At 37.2% G+C, this 25,394-nt stretch overlaps 1 protein-coding gene across 2 annotated transcripts in view; it reads right to left on the bottom strand.

Moving 5' to 3' along the window:
* Nucleotides 1-2,529: 2,529 nt before the first annotated feature.
* Nucleotides 2,530-25,394, bottom strand: part of LOC110287755 (coiled-coil domain-containing protein 7A) — an 84,139-nt gene continuing 61,274 nt past the window's right edge. Inside the window, exons 15-18 of one of the 2 annotated variants that reach the window (XM_085844254.1) lie at nucleotides 22,190-22,244; nucleotides 7,934-8,119; nucleotides 5,086-5,108; nucleotides 2,530-2,676 (exon numbers count right to left, since the gene is read on the bottom strand). In XM_085844254.1, coding sequence (XP_085700380.1) covers nucleotides 2,667-2,676; nucleotides 5,086-5,108; nucleotides 7,934-8,119; nucleotides 22,190-22,244 — 274 coding nt within the window. In that variant the 3' untranslated portion in view covers nucleotides 2,530-2,666. Of the gene's footprint in view, nucleotides 2,677-5,070; nucleotides 5,109-7,933; nucleotides 8,120-22,189; nucleotides 22,245-25,394 lie in introns of both variants that reach the window. The other variant, XM_085844253.1, reaches the window with a different exon arrangement.

Genomic DNA, 25,394 nt, shown 5'->3' on the forward strand with positions numbered 1-25,394 from the left:
TTTTTTTTTTTTTTTTTGGTAGGGAGACTATTAATGAATGCTTCTATTTCTTTAGGGGAAATGGAACTGTTTAGATCGTTAATCTGATCCTGATTTAACTTTGGTACCTGGTATCTGTCTAGGAAGTTGTCCATTTCATCCAGTTTTTCAGTTTTGTTGAGTAAAGCCTTTTGTAGTAGGATCTGATGATGTTTTGGATTTCCACAGGTTCTGTTGTTATGTCTCCTTTTTCATTTCTGATTTTGTTAATTAGAATAACTGTCTCTGTGCCCTCTAGTTAGTCTGGCTAAGGGCTTATCTTGTTGATTTTCTCAAAGAACCAAAGAACTTGGTTAATTCTTTGAATAGTTCTTTTTGTTTCCATTTGGTTGATTTCAGCCCTGAGTTTATTTCCTGCCATCTACTCCTCTTGGGTGAATTTGCTTCCTTTCATTCTAGAACTTCTAGGTGTGCTGTCAAGCTGCTAGTGTATGCTCTCTCTAGTTTCTTTTGGGGGGCACTCAGGGCTATGAGTTTTCCTCTTAGGACTGCTCTCATTGTGTCCCATAAATTTGGATATGTTGTGGCTTCATTTTCATTAAACTCTAAAAAGTCTTTAATTTCTTTCTTTCTTTATTCCTTGACCAAGGTATCATTGAGTAGAGTGTTGTTCAGTTTCCACGTGAATGTTGGCTTTCTATTATTTATGCTGTTATTGAAGATCAGCCTTACTCCGTGGTGATCTGATAGGATGCATGGGATAATTTCAGTATTTTTGTATCTGTGGAGGCCTGTTTTGTGACCGATTATATGGTCAACTTTGGAGGCGGTATCATGAGGTGCTGAGAAGAAGGTATATCCTTTTGTTTTAGGATAAAATATTCTGTAGATATCTGTTAAATCCATTTTTTTCATAACTTCTGTTAGTGTCCATGTGTCTCTGTTTAGTTTCTGTTTCCAGGATCTGTCCATTGATGAAAGTGGTGTGTTGAAGTCTCTCACTATTATTGTGTGAGGTATAATGTGTGCTTTGAGTTTTACTAAAGTTTCTTTAATGTATGTGGCTGCCCTTTTATTGGAGCATAGATATTCAGAATTGAGAGTTTATCTTGGTAGATTTTACCTTTGATGAGTATGAAGTGCCCCTCCTTGTTTTTTTTTTTGTTGTTTGTTTTGTTTTTGTTTTTTTGATAACTTTGGGTTGGAAGTTAATTTTATTAGATATTAGAATGGCTACTCCAGCTTGTTTCTTCAGACCATTTACTTGGAAAATTGTTTTCCAGCCTTTTACTCTGAGATAGTGTCTGTCTTTTTCCCTGAGATGGGTTTCCTGTAAGCAGCAAAATGTTGGGTTCTGTTTGTGTTGCCAGTCTGTTAGTCTATGTATTTTTATTGGGGAATTGAGTCCATTGATGTTAAGAGAAATTAAAGAAAAGTAACTGTTGCTTCCTATTATTTTTCTTGTTAGAGTTGGCATTCTGTTCTTGTGGCTTTCTTCTTTTAGGTTTGTTGAAGGGTTACTTTCTTGCTTTTTCTAGGGCTTGGTTTCTGTCCTTGTATTGTTTTTTTTTTTTTTTCTGTTAATATCCTTTTTGAAGGTCTGGATTCGTGGAAAGATAATGTGTGAATTTGGTTTTGTCGTGGAATACTTTGGTTTCTCCATCTATTGTAATTGAAAGTTTGGCTGGGTATAGTAGCCTGGGCTGGCATTTTTGTTCTCTTAGTGTCTGTATAACATCTGTCCAGGCTCTTCTGGCTTTCATAGTCTCTGGTGAAAAGTCTGGTGTAATTCTGATAGGCCTGCCTTTATATGTTACTTGACCCTTTTCCCTTACAGCTTGTTTCACAATTAGATCTAAATTGTCCTCTTTGTGATAGTTGGTTTGGGAGAATGTGGAGGCTTTGAGACATGAGGACTGACTGGGGAAAGTAGGTCACTGTGACACTGTGTGCTTTGCTGTGTTCTTCTTCCCTTGGGTTGCTTCTTGTGTTTGGTAATAGTGATGAGAATAGTACAGATAAGTATTTTTATCATTTTCACTTTCTATTCTACCTATTCTAGAGTTATCACATGTATGTGTTTGTTCTATATATTTTCTTTTTCTACCCCTCTCCTGTTCAAATGTGGGCAAAAGAAAGGGGACTTTATCTGGCTTTGCTGTGCATGAATTTCATAACTATAGAATATTCACCATTTGAGAGTAACAAAAATAAATGTTGAGTGAATAAAAAAATTAATGAAGTAAACTTAGCAGCTGATAATTTATAGAGAAAAAACAGTATGGAAAACTTTTTGGGGGGGCATTTTATGAGTTATAATAAACCTATGTAGTCTTTGGAAGCAGAAGTTTCAATGAAAATACTCAAAATGATGAAGGTGGATGTTTAACTATTAAAAGTGAAACACCAAGAAATAGTTTATATTTTCATGTCTTAAACATGTAAATTTCACTGTAAAACATTTTAGAGAAACTATCATTGCATATATTTGAGACAGTAAGCTATTACAATCTGTTGTCTGGTAAAATATTTGTCACTAATTCATTCCTTAAGTCAAAATGAACCATGCCAAGTGCAGAAGAATGTTCTTTATTGCAAGCAATGCCATATATCTGCTGAGGTGGAATCTTCCTCTGCTCCCATCCACTCTGGGAAGGTCGAGGGTCTTCCAAAGTACTTCACAAATTCTATTTGGCTCTATGGAGTAACCCAAAATGAAGATTGGTGAATAATACTGTGTGCTATGTGCTTAAAGTTTGAATTTTAAACATGTTTAGCAATATTTAAAATATAGCTGTTAATGGGCAGTTCTATAAAGTTTACTAAGCAAAAGCGACCAATTTCCTGTCTTATATCTCAGCATTGCCTTTCATTTAGATCCCCCCAAAACAAATTTCTAGCCTTTTCCTTGTGCACCTTATGCATATTCTAAAAAGTTCATGAAGGCCTGAACTTTGCATTTGCCACATTTAACTTGAAGGAAGATTAAAGATGCAGACTAACAAAGTATCTAAGAAAGAAAGGAAACCATTTTGGTGAACTTCCAAAAGTCTTGCTGTACATGGGTAAAGAATGTTCATATTTTTCCATAGGGAAAAATCTATTATAATATTGCCTGGTAAAGGTCAACCCCATCCCCTCTTAAATGAAATACCATATAATTCTCAGAGTAGCCAAACATGCTTCATCCTCTCTGATGTGCCACACCACACTCAGTTTTTTTTTCATGTATATCATTTACCTTATTCTACTGCTCATGCAGAAGGGACAGTATCTGTGTATTTGTTACCCCTTTACATACCTTGTACCCCAGCAGGGTCTTTTCATGACAGAGAATTTCTACATCACAAACAAACTGAATGGAAATTAATTACATCAATCTTATTGGAATTATACAATGGGTTCTTCCCTGATAATATGCTCCATATTACCTATCAACCCCAGTAATCTCTTGTTTCATTCACTCTCCATTATGAGTCTAAAATCTGATTCATTAATAAAAGTGAATGAGAATGTAACATCTCCTGAGAAATTATTTAAAGGCTTACAAGCAGGTGAATAAGTTTTGCTTTTTAAAAATAAATTTATTTGAGACTGGATCCCACTCTGTAGCCCTGGATGGCTTGGAACTCCCTATAGTGATCAGCCTGACCTTGAGTACAGAGAGTTCCTCTGGCCTCTCTCCCTTCTGAGAGCTGAGATTAAAGGCATGGAGAATTATGCCCATTCTGAGACTGCTTTACTAGTGCCATCATTGAGACTGGAGAGCTGCTATATGTGGTTTACCAAGGTAGTCAATGGGTTCATTAGCAGCAACTCAAGGCTCAATATTAAAACAATAGTAAATATTACCAAGACTTTTTTAGGTGATAGATGCAAAAAGTGTGCCATTTCAAAAGCCTACAGTCTATCATGTTTCCTTAGAGAAACCATAGAACTATGGTGCACTCACTACAATCTAAGCATGTGTATGACAGCACCCTGCTTTTTTTTCTCTTTCCACACAGTTCTTAAGCTGGGTAAGATTCCACAAGGAATTTAATTATCAATACTTTTTCTTATGACTTTACAATGTTATAATACTGACTATGCATTAAGTGTAAAATAATAAATTAAAGCCCTTCCCACAGTAAAAAGTGTAAGTAATTTATATATATATATATATGCATACACACACACAAACATTAATACTTGCTAATTGACCTGAGCCTGTGATCTAGATAATATAAAATGGTAATAAAATATAGAAGCATACATAGCCAGGCATTATCTTCTATTTTCTACAAGGTAATCAAAGTAAAAATTTTAGTGTGAGGCTTTGTAAAAAAAAAAAGGGGGGGGGGCGGGAGAAACGTGGTGGCACTCGCCTTTGATCCCAGTCCCTGGGAGGCAGAGGCAGGTGAATTTCTGAGTTCAAGGCCAGCCTGGTCTACAGAGTGAGTTCCAGGACAGCCAGGGCTACACAGAGAAACCCTGTCTCAAAAAAACAAAAACAAAAACAGCCCCCCCAAAATGGGAAAAAATCCACTGACATCTTGTTTTGTATCAGTAATATTGTACCCTAACTCATCTGAAAGAATCTACTGCCCCTTAAACATTCTGCCTCAGGAGCACTGTCCATTCACTGAGTAGGTTTGGTAGTAATCACAGTATGATCATCAAAGAGACTCAAGAAGGAAAAATGCAATATTTATTTGGGTGAATCAAGCAACTCAACTAGTTTCATGTTCCAGTATTCACCAAGATGTGAGTGGCTGGGACAACAAAAGACAGAATCTTGAGCTGTTTATAGAGCTAGGGCCTGTATTTTGATAACTAAATTAAAAACGAGAGTCAGTTATCACTTTAGAAACCTAATCATACCTTAAATGTAATACTTAACTTAAAGCTATTTTAAACTTTAAAATTTTAATTTCCCCTAATTTCCAATTTTTGGCATCTAAAGTTTCAAACATTTTGTATTTAACATTATTTGTCCAGGAGCACAAGAGCAAGTGATGATACAAACAAAGACTTGTTTTACTATTTTTCTCTCTTAGACATCTAACTAATAAAACTATGAAAACACAGAACAAATAAAAACTGTTTTACCTTTTACCAACTGACCTTTTACTTTGATCAGATGAGATCTGTAATAAGATAAAATAACAAATATATAGACAATGTTTAAAATGAGTCACATAAAAAATATTCAAGGTATTTTCCTGCCCCATCCTGCCTTATTGTTGTTGAGATGGGTTCTCAACTATGAAGCCTTGGCTAACCTGGAGCTTATGTAGACCAAACTGGTCTTGAATTCATAGAGATATGTCTGCCTGGACCGTCAAGTGATGGGATTAAAAGCATACATCATTATGCTAGGCCATCAAAGTGGTTTTCTTAATATGATAGTCATATAAGACAAATATATTACAAAGGCTGAGAAATTATATTTTGGCAAAGGACAAGATTAAGGAACAGCTGGCCCCAAAATTATATTTCTTAATCAAAAGTCTACAGAGTTTTTAAAGTATAATTTTAGTAGATAAAAATTACTTTAAATGTATTCATAACTATATTATTTTAAATATACTTGCTATAGTTTATTATGCTAATGCACTAAACAATGGTGTTTTAAAAGCACAATTTTTAATATATATAAGAATGCATACTGAAAAATTTATTGAGATATCTGATCAAACTGAAACCTGTGCTCAACAAGTATGTTTTTATTAATAGACGAATTCCTTTGATCAGTAACAGGTATTTTTCTGTAACATAGATGTTGACACTAAGTGTCACTCCAGGCCTGAGCATCACTTAACTTCGCTTCTTTCATATGAACATTCTTTACCCATGTACAGCAAGACTTTTGGAAGTTCACCAAAATGGTTTCCTTTCTTTCTTAGATACTTTGTTAGTCTGCATCTTTAATCTTCCTTCAAGTTAAATGTGGCAAATGCAAAGTTCCTCAGGTCAGTCCTGAGTGCTGAGGCTGAATGTAGTGCCAGAAACCACTTGTACAATGGAAAAGATTCTGTATGCCTGGATACATGAATGACAGCAAATAACTCTCTCCAATAGATACTGACCCTGGCCTACTCTCAGTGGTGAAGTGGTATGGTAGAGCCAGCTCACATTTTGTGTTTGTTGCAGGAGTAGCTGAACACTAATATGTCACAATGGATTTTAATACAGCCATCCAGAGAGCTATGGCTGAGCTAAAACGTACCAGCAAAACCAAGCAATACAGTGGTACATAGTGCTAACAACTTACATAAGAAGTTCGTGAACATTACATCATTTTATACTTGCTCATTCTTTAAAGTGTTATCATATTCCATTAATTAAGGGCTGGCAGATATAATAGCAGATATAATAGATTTATGTTCAGTTCCTGGCAGAAATAATAACAGTCTTGGCCCCTTACTTAATAAAAACAATATTGCAAGTCAGCTGCTCCTTTTTTCATCATATTGATGAGATCACAAAATAGAGCTTTTATATAACAGAAGCTAGCATTCAGTATCAGAAATGCCATATTTTTTCTTTATTGCTGCTTGGTTTTATATTTTTATCTCCGGACACAGATGATAACAAAGTACCTATGTGAAATCAAGATTCAATAACTGATGTCCCAGATCAGACACAAAATTTAATCTGGACAATAAGTGTGTTACAGCCAACCAAGAGTACTGGAATAACAAAAGAGTGGCTGTAACAGAAACAGGAGTAACTTTATTTACCATATACACAAAGTACTTTAAACTACGAGCTTAATAAAGGAGAATAATTCACCTGTCTTAGTAATTCATCATTTTTTTCTCCAGCATTACAAACTTACATGTTACTCCTTTACCTAAAATCTTCATCTTTGATGGCTTCTCCTGATGAGTATTGTAAGCTAAACTGCTAAATTTAGTACTCAGTTTAGGAGTTTTCACAATCTCACTCACTCTGCTTTCAGCATGCAGCCTCTCAGTGATTTTGCCTGTCTTGCCATAACCAACAATTCATTAGAAAATGAAGCTTTTCCAATGCAGAGAATATGGTAAAATTGAGGACATGTCACTTCCAAGATCAAGCATGTCATATATCTTTGTGTCTCATATCTCTCTGACTTCGTATCTTCATTGTTATTTTTCCAGCTTTTGTAAAATTGTGAAGAAAGAGTTTTATGAACAGCCTTCTATGATATTTTCCTGTTACAACCTTCAGATGTGTGTGCACTCCTGGATCCTAGACAACAAATCTGAGATAATCATGTATGCTGTCTGGGTCATGAAGTTTTTTTTGGGGGGGAATTTATTATATAGCTAACAATAACTAAGTGAAATGGTATATTTAATTCTTCATCTCTCTTTGTAACTAGAAAAATTTTAGAAAATGGGGGGGATGTGTACAAAGAACAAACTAGGAAAAGCCTGAACACAATAGAATTCATAGTACTTTCCACTGCCTTACAGACAACCTGTGTGACTAGAGTGGAAGATACACTTTAGTATACAATGTGAACATCATGAGTATGCATAAAGATCAGGGGCTAATCAAAGAAGAGGCTCAGATCCTGGGAAAGGATTAGACCCAACAAAGCCGGAATAAGGTTTAGGAAAGCATTTTTAGGTTAGGGAGGGGTAAAGCTTCCGAATCCACAGTGCTACAGGAACAAAATAAAATTTTCTTTAGGATTATTCTCTAAAATTTTGCTTTTATATTGAACTTTACCAATTTTAAGCAAAATATCTTGAGTTTTTAAAACCTTATTTTCTTCCTGTTCTCAAAAGTATACTTAAGTCATCACTCAAAATTGCTAACTTATAGTTGGTATTTATGAAGACAACGAATCTGTACATCTAAAGGGTAAAAATAAGTACTCTAAATAAATGAAAAGTAATTTATACAAATAAAGTAAGAAAGATATGAAAGAATTTACTGTAAATCATATACTGACTACTTTGGTCAGTTTCTCCCTCACCTGATCCTTCCTTTGTTCACCCAACTGTGTGTCACTCTTCTTTGGTAAGGAATCCTTTGAATCTTCAATCTTAACCTTTGATTTTTTCTGACTCTGGCCCAGTTTTGTTTTAGTCCTCTCTTCTTTAAATATCTCTGTCTTTTGAGGTAGGGCATTATCGAGTTGAGTCTTATTTCTTTCAGTTTCCTGATTGTGAGAAATCAGTTTGTTAGGTTTAAGTCACATTTCCCTCTAAAAAGCACATACTTCAGGAATCTGCACACACTGCATTCTCTCTAACTGACCTGATGAAGTTAGGTTAAACCATCTGCTATAATTCCACAGCTTTATAATTAGAATTAATTAAAGATATTTGCATGTTAGAAAAAATTTAAAAAACATTTTCCACTTTTTTCTTATTCAAATAAAGCACAGACATTTTCCCAAGTTGCCATCTTCAAGGCCATGATGTGTAATGACACCCTAAAAGAACATCTAAGGGGTGGGGGTGCTTAATATACCAAGTATCAGAATTTTTTTCCACAAAGAAAAATTTGAAATAGAAAATTCACACCAAAAAAGCCCTCCCTCACCACATAGAAAAATCACTCAATATATGTATTCTCTGGTATGTTTATGGATATACATTTTGATGGCACATATACTATATTATGCTATACACATATAATATGGTCTTTTTATCCAAAATGTTATATTTTTACAGCAAAAGCATATAGTCAAAAAATAGGAATCAGAATATATTTAGTAAAATGACATTTTCAGATTTTCAAATATTTTACCAGTGCACATTTTGGTCATTTCAAACCTTTTACATTACACCTTAATTGAAGGTTTTTTTTTTTTCATTTTTTCTTTAGAAAAAACTTTTAGAAGTAAACTTGATAAATGAAATGGTTACATTTCCCCAAGAGTTTCAATGAATATTTCCTTTCAAAAAAGTAATTCATGCTGACATAATAGAAATATGGGAAAGATTGTATACTTTGGCTTATACCCAAAAGCATTAGATATATCTGTTCCTTAAGTTTTAACATAGTTGTGAGTGAGAAGCATCTATTGCTAAAGTGAAATTTAATAATCAATGAGGTATATCTATCTATATCTATCTATCTGTGTTTTGTTGACCATGTTTGTTTTATAGTCACAATTTACTTATTTGGGTTTGTTGGGTATTTCAGTGAAGTTAATGAAATATCTTTATATAAAATATTTGATACTATCTATATTGTATCCTGGACAAGATTCTCAGTTTCATGGCTTTCAGTTGCAGAACATGCTCTTCCTGAGCCATGCAGAGCAACTGATAGAAAACCTAGGCCTTTGTAACTTACAACCAGATATCAAGGTTGAAGACAACTCAAACCATAATTTACAACTTGAAAATTGTAAATTTAGGGGATGCTGGAGATAAGGCTAACTAGTTAGGAACACTGAATGCCCTTCCCAAAGCCTCAGGTTTTATATTTACAGTACCCACATGGTAGCTTGCAACTGACTGTGACTCCAGTTCCAGAGGATCTGGTGCCATTTTTAGCCTCTGAGGGCATTGCACACACACAACACACAGACATACATACACATAGACAAAACATCCATACACTTAAACTAAATGAAATATAATATAATGTTGTAAACTTAGTAAAGTCAAACTCATCTTATGGGTAATAATCCTTAGAAAGGTTTGCTTAACCAGGATGTCTGATCTTTTGACTGTGATACTTATTTTTTGTCATTTTGACACAAACTAGAGTCACCTGGGGAGACAGAGCCTCAGCTGAAGAAATGCCTCCATCAGATTGGCCTGTAGGCATTCCTGTGGGACATTTTCTGGATTAATGGTTAATAGAGTAGGCTTCAGCCCAGTGTGGGTGGTGCCAACCAGAGGCAGGAAGTTCAAGGAAACTAGCTGAGCAAAAGGCACAAGCAAGACAGTAAGCAGTTCCCTCCATGGCTCCTGCCTTTATCCCTGCTTGAGTTCCTGTCCTGACTTCCCTCAATGATCAGGACATGTAAGCCAAATAAACCCTTTCCTTCCCAGGTTGCTTTGGTTAGTGTTCTATACCAGCAATAGAAAGGAAACTAGGAAAGACACTGACACGATATTGTTATCACATTCACAGCTGTGCTGGGATGCATGCAACCCACACTGGTCACACTGGCTAGACAATAATATATCAATTATCATTTATGTTCATTTGTAACTCTGGTACTTTAAAACAACCAGTACTGTATTAGCCTATCTTTTCCATAAATGCTTACTTGGTGTGACTATTTTATTCTTCTATAAAAACTTTTAGTACTAAAAGTTGTTAAATAGTATATTATCATGTTAATGTAATGCATCCCTACTTTACATTCAGCACCAGAAGTGGAAGTGCTTTCATCACTGAAATCTTACATTACTCATTTCTGTTGGATGAGGATAACTGCCGTAATTGTTCTTCTTTTACATAACCAAGGTTCTTATCCCTTATATCTTACAGTAGTTTTCTTATACTCAAAAATAATTGCATTTGCATTTATGAGCTGATTTCTTTTTACTTATGTATCAATTTGAGAAACATGGTAGATTAGAATACTGATAATACAGAACTTTGAAATTGGAAAACTTATGCTTTGTCACTCTTCATCTATGACCCTTCCAAAAAAAAACTACCTGTACTTTTGCTAAATGTATATTATTCTAATTTTTTGCATTACATTTTCTGAATAATGTAATTGAATAAACATCTTGGACAAAAACCAATTGCTTTCCTATTTACTGTTTTATTCCAAAATCCAGTCTCTTCATTCATAGCTTCTCTTTATATAATTAATGAATTGTCCCATATTTTAAAAAAAGTTATATAGACTATAAGTACTTATAGTTTTCTGTGTTCATTTATGAAATGTTTGTATCTCACTTTAATTTTTGTTTGGCTAGAACTTGAGAAAAAGCAGGAACAGACAATGTACTTATTGTATTAAATTTAATTGGAAAGACAAAAGCCAATTCTTCCTTCCTTCCTTCTTTTCTTTCCTTCCTTCCTTACCCACCTGTATGGGCATCTGAGTATGGGTATGTGCACATCTGTGTGCAGTTGCCTGAGAGTGTAGTAGAGAGTGTTAGATCTCCTAGAGCTGGGGATAAAGGCTGTTGTGAGTCATCTGGCATGGGTAGGAACCAAGTTCCAGTATTTTGCAAGAGCAGTATGCACTCTTGTGTGTGTTTCTTTTTAAAATTAAGTTATTTATTGCCTTGGACCGGTCACCAGACCAGGATCAATTACTGGTAGCAATGGGTGGTGTTCCTGTTGCAGGGAAGGGGGGGATGAGGGGCTAAAGTAGCTTACTTTTGGTGATTTTTTTTCTTTCTTTAACCCTTTGCTATTCTAAAGCCAAAAGTCTCTGGCTTCTGGTAATTATCTGCTGTTAATAGCAGCAGGGGGTTAAGAGAAGAAGGTTTATTAGTTTCTGTCTGGCTTAAGGATCCCTCCCTGGTGGGCCAGGTGAGAGGCTTGGAGTTTATAAACCATTCATGAGCCAGAGAGAAAAGTAAGGGAGAATTCAAGCACACACATAGACACATACACACAAGACACACACACACACACACACACACACATACACACACTCTCACACTTTGGTTGGGCATGAACACCTGTCTCAACAACTTCATAAATAGTAATGCATACTTACATACATGCACATATATCTAGACACATATGTATGTACATACATATAGACAGACATACAGACACACACACATATAGATACATATATATTTATATATACTTGGTGGGTGGGGAGAAGTTCTATTATAAAATTACCTCATAGACAAAATGTTACATAAAAGGGGAGTTATAGAAGGATGTTGATAATAAGTACAAAGCAGTGTTTCATTCTATAAGCTCATTATAAGTTTAAAGTAACCATTTCACAGAGCCTTGCTTTATCATAGTGCATACCTGTGGCTTCATCCTTGGACCTGGCCTTGAATGAATGTTTTTCCTTGACCACAAATTTGTTTCAGGCCTATTTTCTTATCCTAGTACAGTTGGCCTGTGACACATGAAGGTTTACAGGGCTCTATTTGCAACTTTATTCTATAGGGGGATTGAGATTACTTGTACCAATTTAAGAGTTCTTGTATGAATTTAAGAGTTCTATAAAATCATTATCAGAAATTGTGAAATTATGTATAATCATCTCTATAAGCATTACTATATGAGAGTATATCTTCATGTTGATCTGCAGGAAATTTGCCCAATAGAATCCAAAGGCAGGCAATATAGTCAGAGACAGCACTCTTAATCACTGAGCCATCTCTCCTGCCTCTGAGTCATATTTTAAATCAAATAGATTGTGTATTGACTGTTTGAAAGGGATTGCTTTCTTCATGATTCTGAATTATTGTTTTAGATATGAATGAACATTATGGTTTATTAATTTATTTGCACGTATAAATGACTATGTGCAACAATGTATTCATATGTGTATGTGCTGTCATATGTGCACACACACACATATGTATATAGATACATGCTAATTATATTTGATTTTAATTCCGTTCTCCTGTGAGGGGTTGCAAACAAGGAATGAGTCAGCACTTAGGTGATTTCCTGTAAACCTGCTTTAAAGCCACCTTAATTTGTAAAATAAAGGACAGCTGATGATTGGGCAGATAGAAGGGAAGGTGGTGCAGAAGGTTGGGAGAGAGAAGGAGAAAATGGGAGAGAGAGAGAGAGAGAGAGAGAGAGAGAGAGAGAGAGAGAGAGAGGAGGAAGAAGAAAAATGGAGCAGAAGCACATGACTTGGAGAAACCGCAAGTTATAAGGGATCTCATAGATGTGGAACATGATAATGTAGTGGTAGATCTGCCCAATCTAGGCACACAGCATGTATTCATATTAATTGAGTCATATTTTCATTGCTGGGGCTTATTTGGGTTGGAGATTTACTGCAACAGATACACACTCAATTTATAAGATCAAAGCGTTCATTTAGAAATTCTCAGCTGGACAAAAGGATGGACCATCCAGAGACTGCCCCACCTGGAGATCCATCCCATAATCAGCCACCAAACCCAGACACTATTGCATATGCTAGCAAGATTTTGCTGAAAGCACCCTGATATAGCTGTCTCTTGTGAGGCTATGCCAGTGCCTGGCAAACAGAGAAGTGGATGCTCACAGTCAGTCACAGTTGGATGGAACACAGGGCCCCCAATGGAAGAGCTAGAGAAAGTACCCAAGGAGCTGAAGGGATCTGCAACCCTATAGGTGGAACCACAATAAGAACTAATCAGTAACCCCAGAGCTCGTGTCTCTAGCTGCATATGTAGCAGAAGATGGCCTAGTCGGCCATCATTAGGCAGAGAGGCCCCTTGGTCTTGCAAACTTTATATGCCCCCAATACAGGGGAACACCAGGGCCAGGAAGTGGGAGTGGGTGGGTAGGGGAGCGGGGGGGGGGAGGGTATAGGGGACGTTTGGGATAGCATTTGAAATATAAATGAAGAAAATACCTAATAAAAAATTGGGGGAAAAAAACTAAGGAGAAGGGCGATCCTGTAGGAGGAGCAGCAGTCTCAATTAATCTGGATCCTCCAAGATCTCTCAAACACTGGACCACCAAACAGAGAGCATACACCAGCTGATATGAAGCCCCCAACACACATATGGTAGAGGACTTCCAGATCCATGTTCATTCAGAGATGATGTATCTAACCCTGAAGAGACTGAAGGCCCCAGGGAGTTTAGAGGTCAGGTGGGGCAGTCTGTGGGGGCATCCAGGTGTAAACAGGGATGTGAGGAGGAGGTGTGGGATGTAGAGCAGTTAGAGGGTGGTTGGGGGTGTGGAGCATGAAATATGGAGTGTAAAACAAATTAATTAAAAAAATTTAGATTAAAAAAAAAGAAATTCTCAGCTGGGCATTCTCTTAGCTTGCTGCTGTTTAGAGGTTCACCCCCACCTCTAAAGTTGATTTCAGCTGTTCCTCAAGGGTTTACTCCCTTTTCAATGTTTCTGCTATCTTTCTAATAATGAACATTATTCATTCTGGTATTTTCAGATTTAGGTTTTTATTTTTGTGGTCATTAAATGTCTCGAATATACAGATTGCCAGTATGATGATCTGAATACATCTAACTGCAAAGTTCTATGCAGTGGTGAATACAACTTGGAGCTATAGCTTCCTGTTGATGTCCCACACTCAATATTACCATGAATCTTGTAAATTAAAACTACTATAAATGGAACATTTTGTTGCATTTTCTTTAGGTCTGAAATATTTATTTACACATGCAGGAAATCTACAGTGGATGATGGTTTGAGATTCATATTTAAAACCCCATATATGTTTTTTGTTTGTCACAACAAACTCCTTGAGGACAATCTGTGCCACATCTAACCCTGTACACTGTATAGAACAGAGGCACCAACACTCATGTGTGAATAAGGGTAAGTGACCCATGGAGGAAAGAAGGTGTAGATAGGATTCCTGAGTTCCTGGCTTTCCGTTTGGAAGTAAGGCTTACTTGAGCCATATGAGGTGCCCCAAAGCTTACAAAAAGTCTTTGTCTTTATAACTTACAAACAAGGGCACTGTTTGGGACAATTCTAACCATGAAAAGGCTCAGTGAAACTAGCACAAAGAAGGAAACTGAAGACAAGGGCCCAATAATTTTATATAAAATCTGTCCAAGCCTCCCTCTAACCTGTGAACCACATACACAAAGAGAAGACTCAAAGCAATCTGGCAAAATCTAAAAGAATTAAAATAAATGTCTGGATAAGTATATAATTTCCACACATGATATAATAAAGGAAAACTACTAATCATCAAAGGGACATAGTAGATCCTGGAGTATCAACACCACAGTACAACATCCATAAAACCATTATAATAAACTAAAAATGGACTTACTATTAAGGCCAAGAAAGAAACCAAGAAAGATACCTTAAGACAATCCTGATTTTAAAATTATGTTAGAACACTTTTAAAGCAGCCAGCAGACAGTGCCCAATATGTCTATGAATAAATTTACAGAGATCTCACCAAATGTAAACTGTAATAAATAGCCAAATGGGAACAACTGTAGTATCAACAATTATATCATGGTTTTAAAACTGAATGTATAAACAGAATAGCAAATTAGAAAGGACAATGATAAGGTGAAACCACTTAGATGTATCAATGTGAAATATGTAAATACAGAAATAAACCTTTTACAAACATATAAGGAATCTGTAGAGTGACATCAGATTTCTACCACCCAAGTGTGTATCTATACAGGAACAGAAAGAGGCAAACACATGTTTGGCAAAAGTTACATACTCAAGATGCTGAGCACATGCCAATTAGTGTGTTAAGAACAGTCATGTGTTCATGCAACTAAACCAAATTGTTGGAAAGCAATGAAAAAGAGAAAATAAGAAAGGACCCAAACATCACACAGGAAAATGACAAATTGAAAGCTGTATGTTATCAGAAAAACCATAGTTAAATAAAAGTGTAAAAAAGAGATTCCTTCTTGTCTGACATTTGCACATGAGAGCTCAGGCTGATCCAGAGCTGGCTGTGCACCGGTCCTACCAGGAGAGAGCTGTTCTCCCAGGAATGCTTTTACTCCCGTGTTCAGAAGTGAGATAGCCACTTTCTATCCAATAACTGTCTGGAGTGGAGCAGCAAGGAGCACACAGGGCACAAAAACAGTGCAGCAGCTTTGACAGCTGCTCTCCCAGGAGTGCTGACACAGGCTCACAGGCTCTCAGGAGGAACAAGCTACAGCCAGAGACAGCAAGAGCATCTAACACCAGAGATAACAGGATGGCAAAAGGCAAATGCAAGAATCTTACCAACAGAAACCAAAACTACTTGGCACCATCAGAACCCAGTTCACACACCACAGTAAGTCCTGGATACCCCAATACACTGGAAAAGCAATAAGTGGATTTAAAATCACATCTCATGATGCTGATAGAGGATTTTAAGAAGGACATAAATAATGCTCTTAAAGAAATACAGGAGAACACAGGTAAACAGATAGAAGCCCTTAAAGATGAAACACAAAAATTCCTTAAAGAATTACAGGAAAACACATCAAAACAGGTGAAGGAATTGAACAAAACCATCAAGAATCTAAAAATGGAAGGAGAAACAATAAAAAAAAAATCACCACGGGAAATAACTCTGGAGATGGAAAACCTAGGGAAGTGACCAGGAGCCATAGATGCAAGCATCATGGACAGAATACAAGGAATAAAAGACAGAATCTCAGGCACAGAAGATACCATAGAAAACATGGACAAAACAATCAAAGAAAATGCAAAATGCAAAATGATCCTAACTGAAAACATCCAGTAAATCCAGGACACAATGAGAAGACCAAAATTAAGGATGATAGGTATAGAAGAGAGTGGAGATTTCCAATTTGAAGGGCCAGAAAATATCTTCAACAAAATTATAGAAGAAAACGTCCCTAGCCTAAAGAAAGAGATGCCCATGAACATACAAGAGGCCTACAGAATAACAAATAGATTGGATCAAAAAAGAAATTCCTCCCATCACAGAATAATCAAAACATCAAATGAACAAAACAAAGAAAGAATATTAAAAGCAGTAAGGGAAAAGGTCAAGTAACATATACAGGCAGACCTATTAGAATTACACCAGACTTCTTGCCAGAGACTATGAAAGCCAGAAAATCCTGGGCAGACTTCATACAGACCCTAAGAGAACACAAATGCCAGCCCAGGCTACTATATCCAGCAAAACTCTCAATAACCATGGATGGAGAAACCAAGATACTCCATGACAAAGCCAAATTCACACAATATCTCTCCACAAATCCAGCCCTACAGAGGATAATAAATGGAAAACTCCAACACAAGGAGTGAAACTACACCCTAGAAAAAGCAAGAAAATAAACTTCTTTTAACAAACCAAAAAGAAGACAGTCACAAAAAACATAGTTCCACCACTAACAACAAAAATAACAGTAAGCAACAATCTTTTTTCCTTAATATCTCTTAAAACCAATGCACTCAATTTCCCAATAAAAAGACATAGACTAACAGACTGGATACATAAACAGAACCCAACATTTTGCTGCATAAAGGAAACTCACCTCAGTGACAAAGACAAACACTACCTAAGAGTAAAAGGCTAGAAAAACCTCTTCAATCAAATGGTTCTAAGAAACAAGCTGAGTAGCAATTCTAATATTGAGTAAAATCGACTTTCAACCTAAAAATATCAAAAAAGATAAGGAAGGCCACTTCATATTCAAAGGAAAAATCTACCAAGAAGAACTCTCTATTTTGAACAACTATGCTCCTAATGCAAGGGCACCCACATTCATAAAAGCAACTTTACTAAAGGTCAAAGCACACATTGCATTGAACACAATAATAGTGGGAGACTTCAACACCCTACTCTCAGCAATGGACAGATCAGGGAAACACAAACTAAACAAAGAGACAATGAAATTAACAGAAGTTATGAAACAAATGAATTTAGCATATCTATAGAAAATTTTATCCTAAAACAAAAGAATATATCTTCTTCTCAGCACCTTATCCAAAATTGACAATATATCAGTCACAAAACAGGCCTCAGCAGATACAAGAAGATTGAAATAATCCCATGCATCATATCAGATCAATATGGCCTAAAGCTGGTCTACAATAACAACATAAACAATAGAAAGCACACATACATGTGGAAGCTGAACAACACTCTACTCAATGACAACTTCGTCAAGGAAGAAATAAAGAAAGAAATGATAGACTTTATAAAGTTTAATGAAAATGAAGCAACAACATACCCAAACTTATGGGACAGAATGAAAGCAGTCCTAAGAGGAAAACTCATAGCCCTGAGTGCCCCCCAAAAGAAACTAGAGAGAGCATACACTAGCAGCTTGACAGCACACCTAGAAGCTCTAGAATGAAAGGAAGCAAATTCACACAAGAGGAGTAGATGGCAGGAAATAATCAAAGTTATGGCTGAAATCAACCAAGTGGAAACAAAAAGAACTATATGAAGAAACCAGGGCCTGGTTCTTTGAGAAAATCAACAAAATAGATAAACCCTTAGTCAGACTAACTAGAGGGCACAGAGACAGTATCCTAATTAACAAAATCAGAAATGAAAAGGGAGTCATAACAACAGAACCTGAGGAAATCCAAAAAATCATCAGATTCTACTACAAAAGCCTTTACTCAACAAAACTGGAAAGCCTGGATGAAATGGACAACTTCCTAGACAGATACCAGGTACCAATGTTAAATTGGTATCAGATTAACGATCAAAACAGTCTCATTCCCCCTAAAGAAATAGAAACAGTCATTAATAGTCTCCCAACCAAAAAAAGCCCAGGACTAGATGGGTTTAGTGCAGAGTTCTATCAGACCTTCAAAGAAGACATAATTCCAACTCTCCTCAAACTATTCCACAAAATAGAAACAGAAGGTACTCTGCCCAATTCATTCTATGAAGCCACAATTACTCTGATACTTAAATCACACAAAGACCCAACAAAGAAAGAGATCTTCAGACCAATTTCCCTTATGACTCTAGATGCAAAAATACTCAATTTAATTGATTCCAAGAACACTTCGAAATAATCATCCATCATGCTCAAGTAGGCTTCATCTCTGGGATGCAGGAATGGTTCAATATACCAACATCCATCAACGTAATCTACCACATAAAGAAACTCAAAGAAAAAAACCCATATAATCATTTCATTAGATGCTGAGAAAAATTTGACAAAATCCATACCCCTTCATGATAAGAGTCTTGGAAAGATCATAAATTCAAGGTGTTCTGTTCAGGAACTTTTCCCCTGTGCCCATGTATTCCAGGCTCTTCTCAACTTTCTCTGCTATTAGTTAAGTGTACCTGGTTTTATGTGAAGGTCCTTGATCCACTTGGACTTGAGATTTGTACAAGGAGATAAGATGGATTTGCATTATTCTAAATGCTAACTGCCAGTTGCATGTAGTAACCATACCTGAACATAGTAAAAACAATATATAGCAAACCAGTAGCCAACCTCAAACTAAATGGAGAGAAACTTGAAGCAATCCCACTGAGACTAGGGACTAGACAAGGCTGTCCATTCTCTCCCTACCTATTCAGTATATACTTGAAGTTGTAGACAGAGCAATTAAAAAACAAAAAGAGGTGAAAGGGATACAAATTGGAAAGGAAGAAATCAAAATAACACTATTTGCAGATGAGATGATAGTATACTTAGGTGACCCCAAAAATTCTACCAGAGAACTCCTAAACCGGAAAAACAACTTCAACAATGTGGCTGAATAGAAAATTAACTCAAATCAGTGGTCTTACTCTACACAAGGGATAAACAGGCTAAGAAAGAAATTGGGGAAACAACACCATTCACAATAGTCACAGCGATATAAAATACTTTTGTGTGACACTAACTAAGCAAGGGAAAGATCTGTATGATAAGAACTTCAAGTCTCTGAAGAAAGAAATCAAAGATCTCAGAAGATGGAAAGATCTCCCATGCTCATGGATTGACAGGATTAATATAGTAAAAATGGCCATCTTGTTGAAAGCAATCTACAGGTTTAATGCAATCCCCATCAAAATTCCAACTCAATTCTTCATAAAGTTAAAAAGAGCAATTTGTAAATTCATCTGGAATAACAAAAAACCTACGATAGCAAAAATTATTCTCAATGATAAGAGAACCTCTGGTGGAATCACCATGCCTGACCTCAAGCTGCACTACAGAGCAATTGTGATAAAAACTGCATGGTAGTGGTACTGCGACAGACAGGTAGATCAATGGAATAGGATTGGAGACCCAGAAATGAATCCACACACCTATGGTCACTTGATCTTTGACAAGGAAGCTAAAACCATCCAGTGGAAAAAAGACAGCACTTTCAACAAGTGGTGCTAACTCAACTGACGGTTAGCATGTAGAAGAATGCAAATCAATCCATTTTTATCTCCTTGTACGAAGCTCAAGTCCTAGTGGATCAAGGAATGCCACATAAAACCAGATGATACACTGAAACTAATAGCAGAGAAAGTTGGGAAGAGCCTCGAATATATGGGCACAGGGTAAAATTCCTGAGCAGAAGAGCAATAGCTTATGCTCTATGGTCAAGAATTGACATATGGGATCTCATAAAATTGGAAAGCATCTGTAAGGCAAAGGACACTGTCAATAGGACAAATTGGCAACCAATGGATTTGGAAAAGATCTTTACCAATCCTACATCTGATAGAGGGCCAATATCTAATATATACAAAGAACCAAAGAAGTTAGACTCCAGAAAACCAAATAACCTTATTAAAATGGGGTACAGAGCTAAACAAAGAATCAACCGAGGAATACTGAATGACTGAGAAGCACCTAAAGAAATCTTCAACATACTTCGCCATCAGGGAAATGCAAATCAAAACAACTCTGGAATTCTAGCTCACACCAGTCAGATTGACTAAGATCAAAAATTCAGTTGACAGCAGATGCTGGAGAGGTTTTGGAGAAAGAGGAACACTCCTTTATTGTTGGTGGGATTGCAAGCTGGTACAACCACTCTGAAAATCAGTCTGTCAGTTCCTCAGAAAATTGGACATAGTACGACCAGAGGATCCAGCAATACCACTCCTGGGCATATACCCAGAAGATGCTCCAACATGTAATAAGGACACATTCTCCACTATATTCATAGCAGCCTTATCTATAATAGCCAGAAGCTGGAAAGAATCCATATTTTTCTCAACAGAGGAATAGATACAGAAAATGTGGTACATTTATACAATGGAGTACTACTCAGCTATTAAAAACAATGACTTCATGAAATTCTTAGGCAAATGGATGGAACTAGAAAATATCATCCTGAGTGAGGTAACCTAATCACAAAAGAACACACATGATATGCATTCACTGATAAGTGGATATTAGCCCAGAAGCTCGGAATACCCAGGATACAATTCGCAAATCACATGAAACTCAAGAAGAAGGAAGACCAAAGTGTGGCTACTTCGGTACTTCTTAGAAGGGGGAATAAAATACCCATGGAAGGAGTTACAGAGACAACTTGTGGAGCAGAGAATGAAGGAATGACCATCCAGAGACTGTCCCACCTGGGGATCTATCCCATATACTATCACCAAACCCAGACACTATTGTGGATGCCAACAAGTGCTTGCTGACAGAAGCTTGATATAGCTGTCTCCTGAGAGGCATTACAAGTGCCTGACAAATACAGAGGTGGATGCTCGCAGCCAACCACTGGACTGAGCACAGGGTCCCCAATGGAGGAGCTAGAGCAAGGACCCAAGGAGCTGAAGGGGTTTGCAGCTCCATAGGAGGAAAAACAATATGAACTAACCTGTAACCCTAGAGCTCCCAGGGAGTAAACTATCAACCTAAGAGTACACATGGTGGGACTCATGGCTCTAGCTGCATATTTAGCAGAGGATGGCCTTGTCAGTGAGAGGAGAGGCCCTTGGTCTTGTGAAGACTCTATGCTCCAGTATAGGGGAATGCCAGGGCCAGGAAGCAGGAGTGGGTGGGTGGGTGAGCAGGGGGAAGGGGAATAGGATGGGGGTTCTCAGAGTGGAAACAAGGAAAGAGGATATCATTTGAAATGTAAATAAAGAAAATATCTAATAAAAAAGGAAAGAAGTGTAAAAAACATCTTTAAAGTGTAAAACACTTGTAAATTTTCTTTAATAAAGCAATTATTTTAAGAAAAGATTTGGGGCTGGTGAGATGGCTCAACGGGTAAAAGCACCGACTACTCTTCTGAAGGTCATGAGTTCAAATCCCAGCAACCACATGGTGGCTCACAACCACCCGTAACAAGATCTGACGCCCTCTTCTGGTGTGTCTGAAGACAGTCACAGTGTATTTACATATAATAAATAAATAAATCTTAAAAAAAGGAAAAGATTTGAAAACTATATTATTCTTATTGAAATATGAGAGGAAACACCATCTACTAAAACAAAACTAAGTAACAATGAAGAAATGAAACAAACCTCTAATCACCAGTCACGGATCTCAGTAGGACCTGGAAACTGGAAAAGAGATGCATGGCAAAAAGCCATATATATATTTAGGCTTCTAATGGGATTCAGCCACCTCAGAGGACAGCAGAGTTCCAAAAGGGCAGATGACCAATCAAAATGGAGCACTTATGATTCAAATCAGAAGGGGCATACGAAGGATAATTTTTAATGAATTATTACAGATTTAGACACAGAGAAGATATATCTTACTTGGATTTGATGCAGTTCTTCAAATGATTTAAATTCTCTGTTTGGAGATATATTCCTGTAATTAAAAATATTTTTTTTAAAAAAACATGAAATTTGAAAACACATCGGTGCTTTGCTTTCCCAAAAACTCCAGACCATTTAAAATCTTAAAAGAAATTGATACCTTTAAAAAATCACATGCGTGCGAGCACACACTCACACCCACACCCACATACCCACACCCACACACAGACACACACAGACACACACACACACAGAGATATAGAGAAGGAGAGAGGAGAGAGAGAGAGAGCTCATGACATAGTTTATGCTTGAAGGTCAGAAGACAACCTTTTTTTTTTTTTTTTTTTAAAGGAAAGTAACAGTATCCTTTCTTTATTTTTCTTTTTTACACTCCATAATCTATTCCACGCACCTCCTCCACCACTCTCCGACTGCTCCATATTCCATACCTCTTCCCTACCCCCTGTCTCCACCTGGATGCCCCCACCGCCTACTTGACCTCTAACCTCCCTGGGGCCTCCAGTCTCTTGAAGATTAGGTACATCATCTTTGAATGAACACAGACACGGAAGTCCTCTACTGTATGTGTGTTGGGGGCCTCAAATCAGCTGGTGGATGCTGCCTGTTTGGTGGCCCAGTGTTTGAGAGATCTCAGGGGTCCAGAATAATTGAGACTGCTGGTCCTCCTACAGGATTGTCCTTCTCCTTAGCTTCTTTCAGCCTTCCTAAATCAACAACAGGAGTCAGCTGCTTCTATCCATTGGTTGGGTGCAAATATATGCATCTGACTTCTTTTAGCTGATTGTTGGGTCTTTCAGAAGGCAGTCATGATAGGTCCCTTTTTGTGAGCACTCCATAGCCTCAGTAATAGTGTCAGGTTTTGGGACCTCCCCTTGAGCTGGATCCTACTTTGGGCCTGTTGCTGGACCTTCTTTTCCTCAGGCTCTTCTCCATTTTCATTCCTTTTATTCTTTCAGACAGGAACAATTATGGGTCAGAGATGTGACTGTGGGATGGAATACCATCTCTCACTTGATGCCCTGTCTTCCTGCTGGAGGTGGCTCTATACCTTCCCTCTCCTGACTCTTGGGCATTTCATCCAAGGTCCCTCCCTTTGATTCCTGAGAGTCTTTTATCTCCCAGGTCTCTGGTGCATTCTGGAGGATCCCCCCAACCTCCTATTTCCTGAGGTTGCCTGTTTCCATTCTTTCTGCTGACCCTCAGGGCTTCAGTCCTTTTCCCTCACCCAATACCAGATCAGGTTCCCCTCTACCCCCCACTACCCTGCGGCATCCACTTTCCCTCCCAGGTCCCTCCCTCCCTCTCCACTTGTGATTGCTTTCTTCTCTCTCACAAGTGGGACTGAGGTGTCCTCACTTGGCCACTTCATCTTGTTGATCTTTTTGAGTTCTGTGGACTGTATCTTGGGTACTCTGTAATTTTTTTTTGGCTCATATTCATTTATTAGTGAATAATGCCATGCATGCCCTTTTGGGTCTGAGTTACCTCACTCAGCATGATATTTTCTAGTTCCATCCATTTGCCTGCAAAACTCAGGATGTTCTTGTTCTTAATAGCTGAGTAGTATTGCATTGTATAAATGAGCCACATTTTCCATATTCATTCATCTGTTGTGGGACATCTAGGTTGTTTCCATCTTCTGGCTATCACAAATAAGGCTGCTATGAACATAGTAGAACATGTGACCCTGTGACATGTTGGGGCATCTTTTGGGTATATTCCCAAGAGTGGAATAGCTGGGTCTTCAGCTAGATCTATTTCAAATTTTCTGAGGAACCTCCAGATTGATTTCCAGAGTGGTTGTACCAAGTGTGCAATCCCACCAGCAATGGAGGAATGTTCCTCTTTCTGCACATCCTTTCCAACATATGTAGTCACATGAGATTTTAAGCTTAGCTGTTCTGATTGGTGTAAAGTGGAATCTCAGGGTCATTTTAATTTGCATTTCTCTGATCTCTAAGGACTTTGAACATTTCTGTAGTTGCTTCTCAGCCATTTGATATTCTTTAGTTGTGAATTCTTGATTTAGTTCTATACCCCATTTTTTGATTGGGTTGTTTGGGTTTTTTTTTTCTTGGTGATTAATTTCTTGAGTTCTTTATATATTTTGGATATTAGCCCTCTATTGGATGTGGGGTTAGTGAACATTTTTTCCCAATCTGTATGTTGCCGATTTGTCTTATTGACTATGCCCTTTACCATGCAGAAGCTTTCCAGTTTCATGAGGTCCCACTTATCAATTCTAAAGAGTCATTTTTTTCTGCATTTGCCTTGTGTTTGAACCATTGTCTCTTGTTTCTTCTATTGTACTGCGTACATGACATATTCCTGTCTCCTATCTCTCCATATGATTGATAGAATTATAGACACTGCATCTGTCTTTTATGTGGTATCCAGGGGTCAAATTCAGATTGTCAGGGTTATGCAGCAAGCACTTTTACCTGCTAAGCCAACTCCTCAGCTTTTCACACATTAAGTACTACTACTGTTGTTGCTACTGCTGCTATTATTATCACTTATTACATTACATACATACTATTTAAAATAGTCATTAGCTCCCTATGGCCTAAGTGACCAACAAATGATTAACTTTTCTCAAGCCAAGTTTTCAATGCTATGATTAAAATGTAAAATGAGTGACATGTTTCTTCTTCAAAGAGCAAATTTCTTATCTAATAAAATTCTTTCCAGAAACTAAAGCTCTCTATAAACATTGAATTCATAGGCTCATTTCATAGCTTTATTTTAAATAAGGCATACCAAGCAAATTTGAGTTACAATGATCAATTTATACTTATATTCATGTATTAAAGCCACTTCACAGTAATTTATTCACGTAATGGATAATTGTTTTTATAAAACTAAACATATTTAAAGCCTGAAGTAGGAAAAAGAATAAATTCTGGAGAACTGACTTAGGGAGTCTACAAGCTTAGAGCATTAGCTGGTGAGGAAGAGTCAACACAAGCCTTTTCTGGCTACATTTCTTTTAAGATCTCAATCTGAGTTTTTAAAATTAAATTATTATATTTATTTACACTCCAAAAGTTGGAGGACCTTCCTGGTCCTCACTCCACAAGTTCTTCACCCCATCCCCTCCTCACTCCTCACCCCCACCCCCACCCACAACTCTGAGAGGGTGTGCCCCCACCCATTCACCCACTCATACCTCACCCCCATC

This window comes from Mus caroli, unplaced genomic scaffold (genome assembly GCF_978045245.1).
Source record: "Mus caroli unplaced genomic scaffold, Mus_caroli_1 scaffold_10, whole genome shotgun sequence".
Classification (NCBI taxonomy): Eukaryota; Metazoa; Chordata; class Mammalia; order Rodentia; family Muridae; genus Mus; species Mus caroli.